The sequence below is a fragment of the Schistocerca cancellata genome, chromosome 2, assembly GCF_023864275.1.
Source record: "Schistocerca cancellata isolate TAMUIC-IGC-003103 chromosome 2, iqSchCanc2.1, whole genome shotgun sequence".
NCBI lineage: Eukaryota > Metazoa > Arthropoda > Insecta > Orthoptera > Acrididae > Schistocerca > Schistocerca cancellata.
Genome location: NC_064627.1, coordinates 598,911,471 through 598,927,047, shown reverse-complemented (window position 1 = coordinate 598,927,047; position 15,577 = coordinate 598,911,471). Strand labels below are relative to the sequence as shown.

The window sequence follows — 15,577 nt, the reverse complement described above, 5'->3', positions numbered from 1 at the left end:
CGTATTTGAGTGATTAATTTTGTACTTAAATCATTTATTTTTAAAGATATTTGCAGTACAATGATACAAAGGTTTTCCGTAATACATTTCATTCCATTCTTGTAATCTGTAACATCTGAGGTTATAATTACATTAATCCTCAGGGGGGTACATGCTTACTTTGTGTACCATGTGTGTGGCAAGCACAAGGAGCCCTAGCTAATATGATATTTGCTTATACAACTTTACACATCGGTACCATATTTCTCTAATACATAATTACACAGCTATCTGATCATTTAACTGAGACAGACAAACTTTTTTACTATGGCAATGACAGATGTTTACGTAATTACACCGTTGGATAACTTCACACTTACGAAATTGTATTTTGTCTGTACTTTGTGAACTGTTCATATTTTTTCGGAACCATTGTGATACTATGAGAGCTTTGAATGATGTATTTGGTATGAGATCATGATTTTTAAAGTACGTTTGAGGTAGATGACACTACTGAAATGAGCAGAGAATTTTCTCTAGGTTTTGAAATTATTGCAGAAAGCTACGACGTTTTTGAGATTTGACTGAGGTGTTATGATATTATTATGATGACTACGTGTATTATGCTGTTGCTGTATGTTTATGATTAATAAGCTGATGCTATATGAGAAATTTGATTATGCTACATATTTATAATGATGAAATATTGAAGAATGTCGGCGAAAATGTATATGTGTAACAAGGTAAGGAATAAGGAGTAGTGGTTAGGCACTCTGATTTGTGAAAAAGGATGTTGGAAACCAAGAATCGTACTTTAAGAGTTATGAAATGTGTGTAAATGCGTGAATGTATCACAATGCCGGCAAAAATTTTTTGGTCACTGTTATATTCATAAGATTTTGTTTCTACACATTTGCAACACAAATTCTCGACCTGTGAAATATTTTTATATGAGACTGTCACTGTAGCAGAAACTGCTGTCGTAAATATTTCCGTAAGAAAGTTAAGTGACCACCTGCACGTAATGCGTCGTGGGCACCCAGCTGTGTCAGACACCTGGAGAACAAGCCATTAGTGTGTCCCCTTTTCTGAGGCACAGGTAGAAAAAAAAAGGGGAGGCCATTATCCTCACTATTGACATTTCCTTGTTGAAAGCATACTGTGGAGCTCGTAATTTATTATATTTACTAAAAGGCCTAATGAAATGATGAGAAACATTTTACATCTATTGTCTTTGTAGTTCAGAGATTGCTCATTTTGTTTAATGTCTGGTTTCCAGCTGTGTTGCAGCATTAGTTTTATAAAATAAACTTACATGCATTTTCTAATGTGAACACTTTCTGTCAACAGATCTATTAAATAATTATTTTATGATCCACATTCTTCGAAAAAGGAGCTCTTGGAATGGAAAGAACAATAAGAAGGGACTAATAACAGTAACTGCTTATATAATTTTCTTTTCAAGTACTTGGTAATTTTTTGTAGAATTAGTTTTGTGGTGCACCATTTTAATTACATAGACATTAAGATGTGAATATAAATTTCCCTTATCTGCATTGTTGTCTTTAGTGTAATATTTTTTTCTGCTTGAGCTATGTCATGTTCCGTTTGCTGCTGCTGTTTGCCAGGCATAGTGCTACTAAATTTCACTTTGTATTACTCTGTTAAGCTAGTTTTACTACTGATTTATTTTTCTTGTTGCTGCACATTGGCTCATATTAGTTGTAATGTTGTATTGCTTGGTAATTTAGATTTACTGTAGCTTGCTTTGCGATTTTCCATTTTTTTTTGTCATTGCTGTTTGTGTTAATTGTTTTGTGCTGCTGCATTGCCTCGTCCCTTAGTTTAGCATCTGAGCTCAGTAGATTTAAGTTACCTTTAGAGGGGGTAGCCTATAAGAGAATGAGTTGCGATGAATTTGAAGAAATGCACTGAGAGGCTATACGAGAAAAGTACAGAAAGCAGGTATAGATAGGTCTTTTGGAAATAATGAAGAACAAAGGGAGATCTCCGAGAAGTAAAGAAAGTTTTGTTTGCAAAATACTGCAGTAAAACAAACCCTGTCCTTTCCTTGTATTTTCCGCTATATGTTTGTGTACCCTTGTGTATTTATGTTTTTCCTGTCTTTATATGTTTATCTGATAAGGCTTATGTTGCAGAATTTTTCTAATACTCAGCTACATGAACTATGATGAGGAATACTGTTATCCTCAAATATAATTTGCGTTAATAATATGATATTTACCTTGTAAATATGCTTAGACATTATTTATTCTGTTTTGTTTTAATGTTCATGTGTAAAGTTGATGTTTCAAAAGTTATTCTGATCTTTTATGTATTTACTTATCTCATAATTCCTGTAACACTAATGTATATGTTTATTTCTATTATTTTGTAAAACCTGTATTACTACAAATGTTATCTGTATTATTATGTTTATAAAATTGTAATTGACACCAGTTCATCAAATTACGTAACTTGTACGTTACATTTCACTGCACACGTTTCTGTTGGTCATAGTATATGGACAATATGTGAGAAGTAGGGACTGTTAGTGTTTGCACGTGTGTTAATAATTCAGCAAGGGACTGGTTAACAGCATTGCTGGTTCTAAGGACAATTAGAAAAAAAACTTTGTGAGTGCACGAGTGGTGGTTTATGGACTTGCTATATTATCTGCAAGACTCTTCAATGGTGATTGTGCACCTGCACAGTCGCAACAGATGGCTGCTGACCATCTCTACCAGGACTACAGTGGGCCTGTCCACAATTTCTACAAGGACTACAGTGGGTCTGCACCTCTGGTGGCCCACCAATACCATACTCTCTACCAGGACTACAGTGGGTCTGCTCTGTGATGACCTACCTACCAATCTTCTTCAAAACGTCGAATGACTCCGCTGTGGGTTTGCTCTGTTGTGGCCCATTACCTGTCAGCATGTCAAGAGTCAGCACTGTCTTTCAGTTGGAAGGACAACACTACTTCTTCAAGACTGCATGGAAATCCACTACTTCCGTGTGCATTGTCTTTTACTGCTCAGACTTTGAAAAAAAAAACCACTGAAATTTTACTGTGATGAACAATCTGGACTGTCTTTATGGACTGTGAGAAAATTTTAGCTTTTGACCAACATTGTATAAATAAGTGTGTGCATTTGATATCTTTGTTATTGTAATTATGAAAAATTTTTTCAAATCATTCTTGGCCACTGCCCAAAACCATTTGTAAAATTTTTTGTGGGGAGCATGGGGGCTATGTAAGTAGGCTGTTTATGTTTTCTTTATGTAAGTAGGCTGTTTATGTTTTCTTTATGTAAGTAGGCTGTTTATGTTTTCTTTATGTAAGTAGGCTGTTTATGTTTTCTTTATGTAAGTAGGCTGTTTATGTTTTCTTTATGTAAGTAGGCTGTTTATGACTTCTTATTGGCAACGTTACGTAGCGCTCTATATGAAAATCACTGGCTGTGCTGTGTGCAGTCTGTGGCTAGTTTGCATTGTTGTCTGCCACTGTAGTGTTGGGCAGCGGCAGCTGGATGTGAACAGCGCGTAGCGTTGCGCATTTAGAGGTGAGCCGCCAGCAGTGGTGGATATGAGGAGAGAGATGGTGGAGTTTTGAAATTACATATATTATGACTTGTGATGATATTAAGGTAAATACATTGTTTGTTCTCCATTAAAATCTTTCATTTGATAACTATCCCTATCAGTAGTTAGTGCCTTCCGTAGTTTGAATCTTTTATTTAGCTGGCAGTAGTGGCGCTCGCTGTATTGCAGTAGTTCGAGTAAGGAAGATTTTTGGTGAGGTAAGTGATTTGTGAAACGTATAGGTTAATGTTAGTCAGGGCCATTCTTTTGTAGGGATTTTTGAAAGTCAGATTGCGTTGCGCTAAAAATATTGTGTGTCAGTTTAAGCACAGCCTCGTATACAATTGTTCTAAGGGGACGTTACACCTATAGCCTGCTCTGTTCATGCCTTCTGATTAAGCTCATTCCTATGCTCTTCATGAACTCAAATCTTGACGTTGTACACTTAACGTAAATACATAACATAGGTGTTTGCTGAGCTCACTGATTTTAGAAAGTGAACTACTGCCAGGGGACACCTCCTCTTTCAGTAGTTGGCTGAGTATGCTATACTTCATGTCTAAAGTGTCTACACCAGATTTCTTGACATTATAGAAATTAATAATTTCTGTTCTTTTCCTTTTTTATCGCTACATGCAGAGTGGTTCATGTCTAAAGCGTCTACACCAGACTTCTTGACATTATAGAAATTAATAATTTCTGTTTTTCTTTCTTTTTTGCTATCGGTATATGCAGAGTGGTTCATTGAAGAAAGAGTTGTAAATGATTTAGACATTTTTTTTAATGAAAGGCTATAGTGTAACTTCTTTATTGGGACCGCAAACAGCTGAGCCAACTTCTGTCTTTGTGTCGGGAAGAAACTCTTTCAGAACTTCTCTATCGTTGGATTCTAGAGTTTCAACATATGTATACTTGTTTTTAAACAGTTCCTTACACGATTCAGTGAGAAAAATCAGTTGCCTGCTGTGCCATTCCTGTTTGTTCTATATATATACATTTGGAAAGACGAATCACAGACTGTGTCGGGTATTCAAACGTTTCCACTTCTTCCCATAGTGTTGCTCCATCGCTGTCTTTCCTCGTATAAAAATAAGCATTATATAAATATGGTGAATGTGCATCTGTGAGACACATGACCTTTATGCCATACTTAGCAAATTTCTCCGGCATAATGTTCTGAATCGGCATTTTGGTACCATGCATACACGAATGTAGACAAAGGAAACGGCTTGTGACGTCATGGGTACGGTACGGACACGCACAGGTAACGTCACATTTTCAATGTGCGAACGTGAGCTATCTTGCATTAAAGTGATCCCATCCAAACTTCCACGCTGTTGGAGAGCTGGAATGTCGTGGTTTCGCAAAAGACCCTCATATTGGTTACTAGTGACAGTACAGGTAACAGGACCGAAAACGTATGGCCTCATGATAAATGATGCCGTAAACCCGCACCACACAGTGACCTTTTCAGGATGAAGGATTACTGGTTGATCTGCATGTGGATTTTCCGTTACCCATATTCGACTGTTCTGGGTATTGACATATACTGTCAGATGGAAGGGGGCTTCGTCTGTCCACAAAATTTTCCACGGCCAATGATTGTCCACTTCCACGAGAGCAAGAAATTCTAAACAAAGGTCTCTCTCGCTGGCCAACAGGAAGCAGCTCGTGCACATAGGTAATTTTGAATGGATAGCTAAGAAGGTTGTTTCATAGGATTTTACGCACCGTGCTCACGGTTATGTCCAATATTGGGGCAATTCTCCGTGCACTACACGCTTGCGCACCACCACTCGTCTCCTCCTGCATTGCTGTGACCACTGCTTGCACTTACGTCGAATCAACTCGTTTCCTCCCTCAACCAAGTTGCACACCAAAAGAACCCGTCTTTTAGAATTTCGGAATCATTTTCTCCAGACCCACGGCAGTTGTCGGACAAGCGCCTTTTTTCCAACCCTTCAGTGTCCGGAACTTCTGCAGACCGACGTCTGCACAGTCATCATTCTTCTAACACAGCTTTACCAACAGAGTGCGATCCTCCATTGAGACAGTCATGGCGTACGAAGGAAGAGCCGTGTACCCGGCGCATTTATACCAACTTCAACGGGTCGTGCGCATGACAAACGATTTCATTTATGTATTCTGACACATACAGCACCATCTATTGATCAATTTTCACACTAATTTTTTTCGTTTCCGATAATATTTCGTTGCAAATTGACATCATTCTGACAAGTGGTGTTATTTCTACAGCGCTTTGAAAGTTTAATTATAATCACCCTGTACTTTACACAGGTACCGCTATCCGTTCCAATAGATCTTTTGAATAAACGGGTATACTACCGAATCACATAAAACCTTATTAAAATGTTAAACAGTGTGTGAAATACGCTAACACTTCAGAACAACTGGTTCAGCAAATAATCTCAGAGAATGTGTGCTGAATGTCAAATCAAACACTTTTCAGCCGTCAAATTTTGGGAATGTTATTTTATATGGCTAACAATTTCGGCGATATTTTACGCCATCCTCAGACCCCCTGACCGACCTGTGGGAAGATTCCAATCTCGGTTCCGGTCCAGTTATGGACCATCACTGATAACTGTAGATTTCTGCTTGATTCAGCGATCACTTGAAACATTATCTGCCGAAATGCTGGCCCCTAATTTGAGCGGAACCGAGTTTGGAATTTCGACCAGGGAGCCTGAGGATGGCACAATATATTGCCGAAACTGGTAGCCCAGTAAAATAACAGTTTAGACGACTGAAAGGTGTTTGATTTGACATTCTGTGCAGAACGGCCGGGTTCCGCTACCATTTCTGAAAAGATGGGCGTACAGAGAATATGTGAACTATTCAGAAAGAAAGACAGCCTTAGTAAAAAGGATTGTCATATGCTTTTGGAATTAAAGAAAGTGTGTCATGTGCATTTTAATTTTGAAACAGAACACTCCTGAACGTCAGGCCATAATCCGAAAAGAGTAGAAAAAAATGATATTTTGCATAAAAAAAGAAAGTGGCGGATACATTGGAGGGAACAGAGGTTTTTAGACACACGGTAAAGGAAGGTCGCCTCCTTTTAAACGAACAACTGTAATTGAGGAACCATAACCTCTTTAAGGGTGGACATACGTGAAAGCCATCATAATTTTGAAGAATTTTTTTTGACTCTTCATTTATTACGTGGAAAGAAATTTAAATTCCTGAACATTATGTTCCTAGTTCACTAGTAAGTGTGATAAAAATTATTAATGACTAAAGCTTCCAAGTAGCCACGCCCCTTTCTTGTTCTGTGTTTGCTTATGTTATTTATTCCTACGGCGCTTTCTTACATTGAGGGGATTGTAAGTGTGGCGTATCAGAAAGGCTACGGAATAGGATCACTGCTAGTGACGCTGTATTCTTTACTTTATGGTGTTTGTTTACAAGTGGCTGCAAAGGAATAACTTTTACGAAAGATTTATGTAGATTTGTTATTACCGTCTGCAACATGCTTCGTTCCAGTAAACTGTTTAAAAGGATAAAGCACTGTATTTCTTCTCTACGCCATAACGACAACTTGGAAACTAGCTCAATAATAATGACTGAAGAAGAGAATTGATGCAGTGCCACTATTTCTACTCCATTTGAAAATTTAAAAAAAACGTAAAGATAAAAAAGAAACGTCTGCTTCATGTTGAAGAGAAATATGCTTATGGTTTGCACTAGTGCACCCACATGAGGAAAGGCCTAATAAAAAGTGCCAAATATTTGTTTTTAGTTACATTTTGGAAACTTTATAAAACTTTTCCTCATACAACGCGTTACAGTATTTATATTTGACGTGCAATTTGTCAGTATTATAGTGGAAAGTATTTTCATTTAATGCAACATTAAAGTATTTATGTAAGAGAAAGGCCGCAAAATCTGGTGCAATTTCAAGAGATGTAAAACTGCATCAATAGAAGAAATCAAAATTCTGTTATACAGATATTTGTAGATCAAAGTTTGTACGAAAAGCCTATAAGTCGTTCTGGGAGATTTTTCAGGAAACATTGGTACTCAACTTACTGAAAAAAATTAAATTGTTTGTAATTAAAACTGTGTAACATTGATAATCATGAAAACTTACATGTGTATGTACATAAAATTTCTTAAGTGTGCCCAATTTAGTTACACTATCCTGAGCACTGAGGACTTTACAAGATTTTCTTCGAAGTATTGCAATTTCGCATAGGTCCTCCCTTAATGGTTACAAGTCGTTGCTCATTACCGTGTAACAACGGTACCTTTGTTAATCAACATCACTTCCTATTCGGAAGAGTTATTTCCCTCAGACACTTTTCGTAATACTTTTCTTCAATTTCATGAGTGTGCATTAGTTCTGTGATGAACTAATTTATCGCCAGAGGATACTTCCTGTAACGTCGTTTTGCAAGATTAAAAATTTTCTCTGCTTTTGAACAACATCCTATGTACTTCTTCATGTTAATACAGATTTTAATTGCTTTTACACTGTCAAAAATATGGTAGTTAGTCCTATTTAAAATTATATGACACCTTTTAATTCCTTTTAATCTTAGGTTTTCTTTCCATTATTGTTCTACTACTTCATAATAGTAGAAACTTACAGTGCAAGTAAGCGCTGCAGCTAGTTCCTATGTGCTTAGTTTGACGGTTGTCTGTTCAGTAGCTACACCAGTTTTTAATTCTTTCAGTTTTAATGGATATTTTATTCACATTGTCTGTTTTTGACTTGAGTTCCTCAACATGTGATGGATGTAATGTTGATGCACGTAAAGTTATACGAAAAATAATCCGAATAAATAACAGTTTTTATTTTAAAACTTTTTATTCATAGGTGGGAGGTAGATATCAATTTTTACTGTCAAAAAAAGTTTTAATGTAAAGAAGAAATCCTTAGCTCAATCGAAACGTGGCTGAGTTCTAAAATAAAATAAATTGTGGAAGCTGAATGGCTGTGTAACTCATAAATTGGGAAGTTACAGTTGCTGTTAACAGTCATGTTCAAGATTGGCATATGTAAGACTTATTATAAAGTGTGAAAGTGTGTGTCATAATGAACTGATTTAAAATGCGTAGAAACCATGTATGATGTAAGAGAGGAACTGATGCATCTTGCCTTGCCACAAAATTAAATAAATAAATGGAATGCATACTAGAAGTGATGTAAATTTGGTGACTGACTATAATTTGTTAGATAAGTTTAATGGAAACTTGGGAGATGAATGACTTAATGAGACTTTAAGAGACGGTGAATGACTTAGAAGGAAGCTTTTCAAGTAGTTTTTAAGGCGAAATAATTAAATTGCATAAATTTTTGTTATGGGACATCCACAACTGTTCAGCAACATGTACATGGTCAACAAATCCGCCACAGATGTAAAATGATTTTACTGTTTTACTGATGATGATGATGGTGATGATGGTTGGTTTGTGGGGCGCTACACAGCGCGGTTAACTGCGCCCGTACAATTTCCCACCCTTTGCTCAGCCCAGTTTCGCCACTTTCATGAATGATGATGAAATGATGAGGGCAACATTAACACACAGTCATCTCAAGGTATACTGTTTTACTGACGTAAGTCTTAACAGTACCACGGTTTCTGGGTCTTAACCCCACGATCTGTTGTATTTGAAATCTAAAGTAAAACAATATTTGCCACTTACTCCTTTAAGCAGCCAGGAAATTTAAAAAATTAAAATTAGAAATAAAATATATGACATAGTCATTAAAAATAGTCTCCCTAGCATTTCAATGCTCAAACAGTCTGTAAAGAAAACATCTGCCGTAGGTGGTGAAATATAGCTTTATGCAAACGCTTTCCCACACTCTGTGCAATGAGTGTGCTGTCTAAAAGCTCATTATTTCCACTCTTTTTTTGCCAGTGGCTTGTCGATATCTCCCACAATCTTGGCAGGGTACCCACTCCCGTAAGATAAGAATTTTACTGTGCACCATTCATTATTAGAGACATCCTTATTTACTGGGACTACATGTAACTTGTGAAGCATAGATACGAAGGCCGCGACACTATGTACTCTAGCAGGCGTGGAGGAGCTATGTATCAACGTATCCGTGGTGGTTGGTTTCCAATAAATGTTAAACATAATCCTCTCATTATGGAAAGTAAGTAACGAATCGAAATATAAGAAAGTACCATCTCGTGAGAACTCCATAGTAAATCTGTGTTATGTGCTTGATTATTTAGGACGTTATGCAATTCTAAAGTCTGGTCCCTGTAATCGATCAGAAACGACAATAACGTCATTGATATACCTCCTGCATTGCACAATTATGTCTTTGTACTGAGGGGTGTTTATCAAATAATATCTCCCATCCAAGTGTGACATTAAACGTTGGCTAATGTAGTGGCTAACGGAGAGCCCATTGGCAAACCTAAATTCCGCTGCCCTTCTTCTTCTCCAAACTTCAAATCGTTATATTTCAACAGCAGCGTGAGTAACTTCCAACGCTCTTTAATATATTCTTCCTATTAATTACTAATTACTTCATTATTGTCTATAAGTCCAGAACCTCATGTATGGGGATATCAGTATACATGCTCTCAGCATCGAAAGAAGCAAACGTAGCTTCCTGAAGAACCCTAGTTGTTTGCAAGAGTTGTATAATTTCTTTCCAATTCCTAACCAAATGACGCTGCGAGTAATAATAATGATGGCTGAGGACGCTGTTAGGGTATCTAGTCAATTCATGACCTGGACGTCCTATAGAATTAAAAATTGGCCTGAGAGGGACACATTGCTTATAGTTCTTCAACATCCCTCTAAGTGCGGCAGTTATGTCGGGTTACGACGATTCACAAACGCTAAATGTTTATCTGCTTTTTGTTTGGGCATGGACATGACGACCTACTATTGCTAGGTGGGCTAATTTTATCTGATTATTTAGACTCTAAATTTTGTTTCTTAAATACTTTAAGTGTTTAAGGGAGTATGTTACAAATATTGTCTTACTTTGTATTTCAGAAACACCTCATGATGAGGCTGACCCCGAAACGGTGGAAGTGTATAGCGACGTCGTCCATATAAGACTTCGAGCAATGAAAGCACTTTGCAACTGTGACGGATTTGTTTGACATGAAGATGACTGTAACTAAACCTAGGTTATGCCTTGCATTACTACTCTAACTTGCAATTATAAGTTTTATTACTCTTTATTCACTACGGTAGCAATGCAAATCATGAGAATCAAGTTAAGTTTATTAATGAATTATTTATTATATGTTATACAGTGTGTATGACTGTTTGTTAAGATTATTTGGTCGCTTCATCACCCTGTACTCCCCCCTTTTATCTGTGCCTAAAATAATCAACGGTGATATCAGAAGCTATCTTATTGAGTGAAACAGTGCAATTCAAGTCATATACATACCTCTTCCGAAAGAGCCACCTTTTGATCCATTATTAGCGTTGAGGGATCCACATTTTTCAGAAAATTTACAAGATCACTTGAAGTTTTCCCTGTGTATCCCAAATGTTGAGCAAATCGAATTGCTCTGTCTGTTGCATTTCTGGAAAATGCCCATGGATTCAACGATGACCCACTCATCGAAATTGCGTTCTTGAACAGACCTGGTGACGAAAAAAATTTCCAATGAATTGCTGTAATCGCACACAATGCTAACACAAAAACCAAGTACCTGTTTCCAGTGAAATACGTATCCATCGTCGTTACGTAAGGTGTTTCGAAAACCACCTCTGTAGCAAGTTTCACAGATGTAACGTGCACTACTACAGTTTCGACATAACAAATGGGAGGCAGTATTATGCAATGGAACAGATGGATAGCAAAACTGAAGATGCTTTCGTGTCTTATTTAGCATTTTTTCCGAGCAATATAATTGGACAAGTGCGAGGCATTAACGCAGAAAATTACCCTCGTTAGATGGTATTTACGAACTGTAGTGATTCGTAAGACCTTGTACGACGACAACACACCTCAGACCAGTTTTTATTGAAGAATGCTTTCGGCACCTTGCACAACGACTTCTAACTACAAATTGATTCTGCTATAGCTCATACTTACGATCATACATGATCCTGAGACATAGTGCTCCACATTGTTTCCATGTGCTCTTACTAAAGAGCAATAGAACCTGCTGGAAATGCAAATCTTGTCCTGCTCCGTACCACCATGTGCGCCATTTTCCTATTGGGGTCAGTTCTTGCAGTGAGTGTTACCTTGGAGAGAGATTTGTGTAATGCGAAAATTATGAGCGTGGGTGTTGGCCCGATAAGAGGGCATTCTCCCTGTCATTATAAGTACGACCACAGTGTGATATAAATGATATGTCCTCCACTGCCTACTGTTTCTAGAGTTAGCTCCATCAATGACTGGAGGCTAATTTCTTACCAGAGCATAAGAGCAAAATTGATATTCTACGTTGCTACCTACTCATCTGCTCAACGTTACACATTTAAACAACCATCGCTGAACTCACCGCCAAAGACAGCTTTGCGCCATTCGTCCCTTGTTTGATAATCCATCAGAGGCAGATTGCATGATAATGCAGCGGCTTGACGAGCAGCTCCACTGATTAAAGCTTAGCTTCTATTCCCGCTGGTACAGATCGTAAAAGTAGAAAGACATGACGGTTTCATGAATCAATTTTCTATTCTACCCGATCTCATAAGACAACTCTGATTAGTTCGACGTAGGAAGTACGTAAGATCCCAATACTCCCTCGCCCCGTAAGTGCCTAAATAACTGGTTATATTTCCTGAGATCACATCTCTGGCAACAAAAGGACAAAAGACCCAACAAACGTGGACGTCACAGCCGGCAGTGTAGGGCCTAATAATGGCAGAATCTCCCAAAGAAAGAAAGGTTCTCGTCTTTCAAATTTGTATGCTATCTTAATCAGTTCATACAGTTCTTATTCACCTTGAAACGAATAAATATAAATGAACTAGTATTGGTAGCCTTGGCTTATACTAACTATGAGTTATCTACTGGACATTAAAGGAAACGAAGCTAAATTCGAAAACCAAACGTGACTGTCTTTCGCCTGAGAACTCAAAACTTCTTCGAAACGCTGCAGTGTGCGACGTGCTGGATAATTCCGTTCTCCAGACCTGATACCGATAAACGGTTTTACATGTGGTCAGCGGGAAAATATTGCATTAATATCTCCAGTAGCTAAAATCGCTGTACGACACAGTGACTGAGCAGACTTACCGGCTGTGCCAGGCAAAAATCAGTTTTTGTGGAGTATCATTTGTAGAGCAACAGCTTCACAACCAAGCAACATAAGGGTCATTAATTTGTTTTTCATATATCTTGTGTGGAACCGAAGTACTCAGTTCAAAGTAGTTGTGGATGGTTTTCACATTGAATAAACATGGGGTGTGTGGGGATGGGGGGCGGTAAAAGGGATATAGCATTAGACGTAACGAACACTTGGCAGAAGCAACTTGGTCAACACGTCACGAGTTGCAGCCTACCTCTTACAATCGACGTGTAATAGAAACCTTAGACGATAAACTTCCCTTTCTACATGCAGCCGAAAGGCCTGGAACTAGGACGCAATTGAAACCTGAAGCCATTGTAGAGTACAATATAATTATATTCCAAACGAAAATTTAGTGCACAGGAACAATAAGACACTTCAGTGAGAGCAATCCCTTCCCAGAACTTCGTGCACAGGATGTAGCCAGTATATGAATTGGTCTTAACTGAAAAGGAAATTGTTGTAGATGCTTATTATATTGTTTTAGTACCTAAACTAATGTAAATTACAACAACAGCAATGTATCATGAAAGATAATTAAAATTATATTCATTTAATTACTTAAGTTCCATGTCAGACGCTTTTACGTGGTACGTGACACAATACACTTACGTTGTGACTGTAGGTGTATTCATGGTATGTTACAGTAGAATACGTAAGAACTATAGCCAATTCGCTATACGCTAATGATAGATACTAAAATATGATGAAACATTTTATCGCCTTTGATACTTGTTACTGTCACCCAATAGTTTTCACAACTGTTACTGAGAGTAGCAGGATTAATTTGCAGCCAGTATGGGACTAACGTGCAAGGCTTTGAGGAGCTATTCTTGGAAAGCAGCACATTTCTGTAATAAATCGGTCTACTAGTACATCTTTTAATGAAAATTTAAATAGTTTGAGATTATTCACGCGATACAGACCTTTCGGTTGGTATTCACTTGAGTTAAAACTTCCGTGGTCCATATACGAACGTATTTCCTGACTTTCGTCTCCGACTGTGGGAGATATCATCGGAGATAAAACGGTGAGATGTCTCGCGCAGTCGGAGAGGAAAAGTCAAGGAATACTTTTATATATCTACCACGGCGTCTTTGCTCGGAAGTTTTAATTCATGGTTTAGACTACGTTGCCGTGCTGCGTTTGTGAAAGCTATGCTTACGAGATAACATGGACGACTATTACTCGGAAAAGAAACTACGGCTCCAAATTTCGAAGTGATTAATGAACATAATTTTAATGCCTACGTAGTAGTTGACACAAACGTATAATTTTTGAAAACCTCGATCAGTTAAAAGATTAAATTAGTAGAGTATTTGAAAAGTTTTACTTGCCCGTGCTCAGCGGAGATACGACGTGATAATGAATCGAGGCTCCTCCAGCGCTTTGGCCGAAAATGGTTACTTTTTGTGCGTCACCACCAAACGCTGCTATGTTCCTCTGTACCCAGCGAAGTGCTTCTGTCTGGTCTTTAAGGCCCATGTTTCCTGGGACGACTTCGTCCCCTGTGCTTAGGAAACCTACGAAATTTTTTTTGTTTTGTCAGTGATGTATTTAGAAACACAGCGTACGTTGTCTAACATAAAGATATTTAGTAAGGTAATGAACAGAGCGAGGATAGCGAAATTGCTGAAAGAGGTATCTTACGCCAGATCACTTGCAGAAATTTTTATATTGGTGCTGTCTACAGCTAAGAACAAGCGTATGTACCAGCACAGTATTACTTCTATGATGTGTGGTAAATAACACCAGTTTTAGATGTAAGGTGGCGTCACACATTTCAGAAAAAAAAGAAGACTTTTGTGTATAAATAATAATTAGGACCTTCACAAACACTGCTTATCACAAAATACAAAATAAATCATTAATGACAAACGGCGAACTCTGGTGTTCATTGACCCAGACTTGTAACGAAATATTATTTCAAAATATTTGTATCCTTCAAGTAAGAGGTGACGTCGATAAAAATATTTTTTACCCAGGAGTCCGAGACGATAGTTTATGCTGACGAGGATGACGTCTTGGTCCACGTAGTAATTAGGTGTCGCGCCCTGACCGTAGCCTGATGTGAAACATCCACCGTGGATCCATACCATTACAGGTTTAAGTTCTTCTTTCTGCAGGGCTGTCTGCATAAGTGTAGAAAATCATCGTAATGAGTAGTGTTAAAGGAGAAATAAAATCTTCTAAGGAATTTTTTGACATAGTTTTGTTTAGTTATTAGACTTAAAGTATCATTCGGTTTTTCATCACATTAGTAATTTACGCAGTAGCCGTTTTTTATTTAATAATACCTACCTCTGGACCAAAGACATTCAGGTAGAGGCAGTCCTCGTCCCCAGACGCTTCATTGTTGTCAAGTTGAGGACACATCGATCCTACCGCCAGTGCATCTCTAACGCCAGACCAAGCAGCTTTACTCACTGGTGGCTAGAGAAAAGCGAAGGTTTCATTATACGTAAATATCTGAGCTTAGAGCAAATCTTAAGAAGCATAACGAACATATAGCTAACAACAACAGTGAATTAACGAACATCCACTGAAGTGTCAAAAGTCATTGACACTTCCCAATATCGTGTCGGACCTCCTCTTGCCCGGCGTACTGCAACAACTCGACGTGGCGTGGTCTCAACAAGCCGTTTTAAGTCCACTGCGGAAACGTTGGGCCATATTGTACCTCTGTAGCCGTCCATAAATGCGAAAATGTTGCTGGTGCAGGTTTTTTTGTGTGACCTGACCTCTCGAATGTCCCA

The 15,577-nt window shown here is 38.0% G+C and overlaps 1 protein-coding gene across 1 annotated transcript in view; it reads right to left on the bottom strand.

Annotated features, from left to right (window-relative positions):
• The window catches only part of LOC126147163 (bile salt-activated lipase-like), a 69,945-nt gene extending 54,692 nt beyond the window's left edge, over nt 1-15,253 (bottom strand). The window contains exons 1-4 of the mRNA XM_049915673.1: nt 15,123-15,253; nt 14,803-14,953; nt 14,159-14,344; nt 10,964-11,163 (exon numbers count right to left, since the gene is read on the bottom strand). Of these exons, the coding sequence (XP_049771630.1) occupies nt 10,964-11,163; nt 14,159-14,344; nt 14,803-14,953; nt 15,123-15,197 (612 nt within the window). The 5' untranslated portion in view covers nt 15,198-15,253. The remainder of the gene's footprint in view (nt 1-10,963; nt 11,164-14,158; nt 14,345-14,802; nt 14,954-15,122) is intronic.
• Between the last annotated feature and the right edge of the window lie 324 nt (nt 15,254-15,577).